The sequence below is a fragment of the Crocuta crocuta genome, unplaced genomic scaffold (genome assembly GCF_008692635.1).
Source record: "Crocuta crocuta isolate KB4526 unplaced genomic scaffold, BGI_CrCroc_1.0 scaffold299, whole genome shotgun sequence".
NCBI lineage: Eukaryota > Metazoa > Chordata > Mammalia > Carnivora > Hyaenidae > Crocuta > Crocuta crocuta.
The window spans coordinates 7,173,229-7,179,524 of record NW_027532747.1 but is presented as its reverse complement, the minus strand read 5'-3'; the positions used below and the strand labels follow the sequence as shown (position 1 = coordinate 7,179,524).

Sequence of the window (6,296 nt, the reverse complement as noted above, 5' to 3'; positions counted from 1 at the left end):
CCGCAGTGGATATTGCCGAGTGGCAAGGTTTTTCAGAGGGGAATCAATGAGGAATTTCACAAATGAAATGATTCCATCAATCGCCTTGGCAGAGGTTAGAAAAAGAAAAGGGCTATTATTAAGAACAAAAGTTATCTGGCACAAGAAAATTAATCGAAGAGGAGAGCCTGAAAAGGTAAATGGGTTTTCCAGAAGACATGTCAACTATGCGCTGAGTTTTCCAGAAGACATGTCAACTACGCGCTGACTCCATTTTAGTGAAAACACTCCAGTATTAGTGTCCTCATTAGTACCTGATATTTTCTTGGCGTATAAATGTTATCATGGATTGCTTCTTGTTGCCATGGCAGTCCAAAGAAAGGGCCCATTGGCGAGGAGGCAGGGGTCACGAGCTGCAGGCCGGCCATGCTGAGCGGCCGCAAAGCAGGGCTTTCATTCATCCAGGGCTCCCCTCACTGCATTCTGCGCTAGTGCAGCTCACTACGGAGGGAGAGAGAACACCGTGACACCACCGTGCGGGGTCAAGGGCGAAAGAAAGCCAAGACACAAGAGAAACATTGGAATGTCATTCCGACGGACCCTTTCCAACTTCTCCTGTAACTGTTTTAGCTTGGTCTTGGTCTGCGAGGAGCACTGTAAGACGTCAAGCGTGCTGTACTTTCCGACCCAGCAGGTCTACACCGAGAAACTCGTCGGAAAGGATTAGGCAATACACAAAGATACAAGGACATGAGTACGTACTGCTGCATTATCACCCAAAAGCAAGCAGCGCCTTTCGAATGCATTTGAATGTATTTCTGGAATACGAAATGAGCTAAGTAAATGATGGTACCGTTATATCATGGGATACTTTGAACCTGTGAGGAAAATCCGTATCTAAATTGACTGATATAGAACCATGCCTATCATATACCTTCAAAAGAAAACATAAAGATGATGTCTTATGAAATACATATGTACATATGAAGCATGTGGGTACATAAACAAACGTATTTCAAACATTCCTTGTCAATTCTACATTGCCACTGCCGATAAAGTTGCGAGATAACGTTCGGAAGGCACAGAGCCCTGGGAAAGATTCATGTGCCTGCCAACACTTTGTCATCTTCTCGAAAGATCATCAACACATAGGTCTTTTCCTCAACCGACAACCTGTCTCAACTGCACAGCTGACCAACTATTTTAAATCTCTATCTTTAAAATTACATGTATCCTAGACGAATTGAGACAAAGGGCACCATTCTGAGTTTTTCACGGTAGGGAAGCACTCTTCTGTGTTTCACGTATTCTTTCCCAAAGATGAATCTGACTGTAAAATGACCCACTAAACCGGAGTATTTTTTAAAACTCCTAACCTGCAGCCAGAGGGTCAGGGTCTCAAACCTCAACATGAGAGGCCCACCATCAGCATCCTGACCGGCAGCAGCATTCACTTGCCCCAAAGGAAATTTCGGCGCCCATGCTGCTCGGGAGCTTTCACCGTGATCACTCTAGGGACCTGGAAAGAGGCCTGCCCTCTGTCCCTTGACGACAACCTTGAGTCTCCTGACATGTGAAATGTACGACCACCATACAGGACAGGGACTCAAGCTGTCCCACCTGATCCAACGGGAAGTGTCCTGTGTGGTCTCTGTTGTGCACGGGCCCAGCCCAGGCCCTGACTTCAGAGAGCAGGTCGGTGGACCACCACTCAACATCTGGCCAACTCCCGTGGGACCTCCAGCAGGCGGTGGGGGGCCCAGGGCTGCAGGCGCCCAGGACGGCAGCAGGGCGGGTGCAGCCAGGCCGGACAGCACACACCAGACGGTATGACCTACAGCCGCTCTTGCTGGCCCTCTGGGAGGAGGGCGGCGAGCAAAGGACTGCGGGTTCAGTCTGAAAGCTACCAACTGTGTCCCTCCTAGAAATCATCTGCTCATCACCTACCAAACCAAAGCCCCATCAACCGACCGTTCTCTTCACCCCATGCTTGGCGTTCACTGTTCTCAACTCCTCGGGCCTGCTGCCCGCACACCCGTGGGGTAACTCAACACGGCTGCCAAGAATCCAAAGTTAAATCCACGGTACCTCACATCCTGAGGCCCAGTGGGCCACTCTGTGGGACCCATGCCCAGACCACAAGCCCTTCCCATCGACTACCGCCCCGTCATGCTGCTCTGGGTCGTCCTTACTGTGGGCTGCTCGCTGTCTGGGACGACTTATGCCAAAGGCCTGACGCCCTCGCCCTTCACCCAACCCAAATGCCAACCAAGACCGATCTAAACTACGGCAAAAGGTATCAGGAAACCAGCATAAATCCTGACTGCTGAAGAGAATAAAAAAGGAAGAAGGCAGCTAGGCAGATCCCCAATGAGCTCTCCGTCCACCTGCGAACACCACGTACAGCCAGGAACCCACGGCACCCCCCTGCTGCTGTCACCGCTGCCACCATTCTTTCTCACACAGAGAGCAGCAAGCGGTGTAACTGTAATTAACAAGTCCAGAGAAAGAGGCTACAAAAATAAATGAGAAGACTGTTCCATTTTTTTACAAAGGGAGATTGTAGTCTTCAAAACTGTATAAAATACAAAGAAAAACATAAAAATGCCCCAGATTAAAGGCTATAGAGAGACGTGACAGCCAAACGTGGGTGAGTGCCCTCAGACCGGGTCCTGTGGCGCAGAACGACTCCATAAAGCGCATAACAGAGCCCCTGATGGAGCCGTCAAAGTCACCGGGCCTGGTAACTGCACTAAGGCTGTTTAAGAAAGCCGCCGCCTTCTGCCGAAGAAACAGACCCGCAGCGCCGAGGGCTAAAGGACCAGGAGACGCGCGCAACTTCTTCTCAAATGGTTCAGACAGAGAAGCTACACACGAGTACAGAGTGTGCACAACCGGTGAAGCAGACGGGGCAAAAGCCCAGATTCTCTGTCCCATTCTTACTCCTGTGACTCTGCTGCACGTCTGAAATAGTCATTTCCAAATAAAGACTTTCAAAAAGGAAATAAATACGAGCGGTGAGACTGGGACTCCCTCGCACACTCGATCACCCGCCACACCCAGAACGTGGCAGACAATCAGGGCGGCTCGTGGGATGAAAAGCGCGTCCACGTGAGTGATGGTAAAACCCTTCAAACGGCTTCTGTCTGCCTTGCAGGTGTCAGGTCACCTGGCGCGTATCTGCAGAGGGACGCACGTACACCCCTGGTTCTTCTACCGGCACACGTGCTCCCCAGGAGCACAGCTGCGGGTCTCCTTCCCCGCTGCGACGTGCCCCAGGTACGTCCAGGTGAGCAACTGATACGCTCAGCAAGGGAGTCACGACCGCTGCACAGTCATGTACAGAAGCGCCACTGTTCCACACGACTGTGTGTGCGGTCTGGAAATCCACACCCTCTCCTGGGAGGGTGGGTGCGGGAGAGGGTGTGCAAGGAGACAGACGACAGCGATTTAACCCGCTCTTCGTAAGGTCACACCAGTTGAGTTCATCTTCACTGATGGAATATAGTGGCCCCAGAGAGACCCTTTCTATTTCAGGAAAGCAAATCCAAGACGAAAACCCTCAACAGGTAATCTGAGACCGCGAAAACAGAACAATCCGTAATTTTGCCAATTTTTACTTCCTTTGACATGTCTAAGTAAATTTTTTTTTTTCCTTAACCTGGTCTTAACGAAAAGCTCTGCATCTCTGCTGGTAAGTAAGGGCTCTGTCATCTCACACACGAGCCGACTGTTGGTTCACTGCTTTCGCAGGGCCAACAGACACCTCGTGATGGCTCCTCGATGACAGGCTTTAACTTTCTGGCCAAACAATTTACATCCATGAAATCGGTGAGGCCGTGGCATAGCTCCTATGTTATTATTCACTCAGAAATAATTTAGTAAAACACACGAATAAAAACTCTCTTCCTCTTTCCACATATGATAGAGAAGTCGCAGATTTACCGTGTTAATGTCTGAGATCTCTGCGGTGCTGCTGTCTGAGCTGCATTTTGACATTGTGATAGCAGTTTATTGGAAAATCACAGCATGCCCGAGCTTCTGCTCTAAAAATAAATGCAAAGATAGCCACGTTTAAGATTCCTGTACTTAAACCGAATGTAAACACATCTACAAGAAAGCCCTATTGAGAGGAAGAGCTAAATAAAAGACCATTATGTTGTATTAAATGTTGAACAAAAGACATTTGGGTTATTTTAGGAGGTGAAGTCTTATTCTAAAACAAAGAACAAGAGAGTGGGGGCTATAACAATAGCTCGCCTAATTCCCAGAGATCTGGGTAAAAGGAGAAGTTAGAGAAAAGGTCAAGAGAAGATGGCACAATGAATATAAGAAAATCAAACACAGGAAATACAATCTAAAGATAGCAGCTAGAGTAATGGGGGGGAGGGGAAGACGACAATGACACGTAGATGTCATATCCTAAATTCACATACACGAAAGAAATGGGGATCACCAGAAGAGGCACGTGGCTGAGAAATCCAAATCACCGCAATGCATGCGTGAGCTCTGTCAGTAATTTCAATTTCTCAGAATGGAATTAAAAACACAACAGTTCAATCCACACTATAAACTCTTTCACAGAATTCATTCATGAGTAAAGGAATTCAGAACAATACTGTTATAAAGAAATATAAATTTAGTGTGGTTCTGGTAAAAGATTATAAATCAAAAACTAAGGAAGCGTGTTAACGTGGAAAGCTTAATTTAAATAAGAAATGTTGATTTTTGTCGGATTTGACACCAAATCTTGCTTGTGCTCATTACACTAATGACCGCAGCGTCTCCACTACCACAGGCTCAGAAAAGCAATTGTTAGACGCCTCAGTGTCTGGTCTAGTCGGTTCAAGGGCATTCAAGCACAGATGACACTCATTTCACAGACAAGTTCGTTTTGCTCGTCAGGTTCGGAGTAGAACGGGGAGCCCTTAGCACTATTGTAGTGTGTACATATTTACCTCAAAATGCTGATTCTAAGTTCTTTCAGTTTCCAAGTCTGTATTAATTCATACCCTAGGTAACCTAAAAGCAATCAGAGAGAGTATTTTAGAACAGTGAACTCATTTTTAAAAACCAACTTTAAGAAAATTCCTAGTTGACACAATTTTCATAGGTTAACTTATCAGAGGAAGATTCCAGGTAACTTAGTTTTCTACTCAGTCACGGAAAGAGTACATGCCAGAAAGAGCTGCCTTTAACTGTATTATGCTTTAGTACAATTGAAAATGGGTGTGAGTTGTTAGGACAATCCAGTTAGATAGAAGGGTGCGTTCTTAGAAGTAACTTACATCTTCCTCCAGTAAAATCTGACTTTAAAACTACAGGAAGCCTATGTGGGTGGGTAACCATGTTTTTCCAGGAGCCGATCTCCCCTCCTCTGGCGTCTGTTTGGGTTGCTAAAGCCACCTCCTCCCTCCTTTGACACTTAATTCCATTTTATACCGCCACCTAGTAAGATACAGACTCAATACACCGTCATGGCCCCATCCATCACGCTCCACGCTGTTCTAATTCATAGTCACGCCTTTGCTCAAAACACCTTTAACTAAAATAATAAAGCTGACAATCCTTTAGCTTTCAATGCAACTCCACTATTACAAAATTACTGCTGAGTTACCTGAATTATTTCCTTAGACAATTCTGTATAGACATTTGAGAGTTACCATGCCAAGTACAACAACTTACTTCATGTTCATAAATACAGAGCCACTAGATCCAGTTTTCTCATTTTCATTGATGACCCTAACTTGGATTATAAACATGCAAACCCCTGTTTGATAAGCCCCTCTATGGCGGCTCTGAAAAAGACATGCCAGATACCAGACACCCGGTCAAGTTCTAGTCGGAACCCACCAACTTCACCCACATTAGCATCTAAATCCGGCCAAACCCCTTCACACAAGGGCTTGTAACAATGGACAGCTTAACCATTCTGATGTGAAGTCCAGAAGCATCTAGAGCCTCCCAGGACACATTTTCAAAACTGGTAACAAAACTTCCAACTCAGTCATTCCATCATAGAGTGTCAGAGATGCGGATACTCCTAACTCCACAGGCACCGCTGTCCAGGTTCCCTGTCTACTCTCCTGAGCCCAAAGAGGGACACGGCCATGACGCCCCCTAGTGGACCAAAGAAAAAACCCACACATCAACACTGGGACCGTAAAACGCTGTCAAAAGTTACTTCTTAAGCTAACAGAGAAAACTAAGGACCGTTTGAAGAGCCTTTAGATCCTAGCAGCAAATGTGCTGGGGAGATACGCCTAAAATCACCAGGCGAGTCTGTGGTCAGAGACGCAGAGTAACGGGTCTAGACG

The 6,296-nt window shown here is 46.7% G+C and overlaps 1 protein-coding gene across 3 annotated transcripts in view; it reads right to left on the bottom strand.

Annotated features, from left to right (window-relative positions):
* The window catches only part of DICER1 (dicer 1, ribonuclease III), a 50,162-nt gene extending 45,159 nt beyond the window's left edge, over positions 1-5,003 (bottom strand). For 2 of the 3 annotated variants that reach the window (XM_077780973.1, XM_077780975.1), the window contains exons 1-3: positions 4,938-5,003; positions 3,925-4,025; positions 294-480 (exon numbers count right to left, since the gene is read on the bottom strand). In XM_077780973.1, the coding sequence (XP_077637099.1) occupies positions 294-440 (147 nt within the window). In that variant the 5' untranslated portion in view covers positions 441-480; positions 3,925-4,025; positions 4,938-5,003. The remainder of the gene's footprint in view (positions 1-293; positions 481-3,924; positions 4,026-4,937) is intronic. The other variant, XM_077780974.1, reaches the window with a different exon arrangement.
* Positions 5,004-6,296: the final 1,293 nt, after the last annotated feature.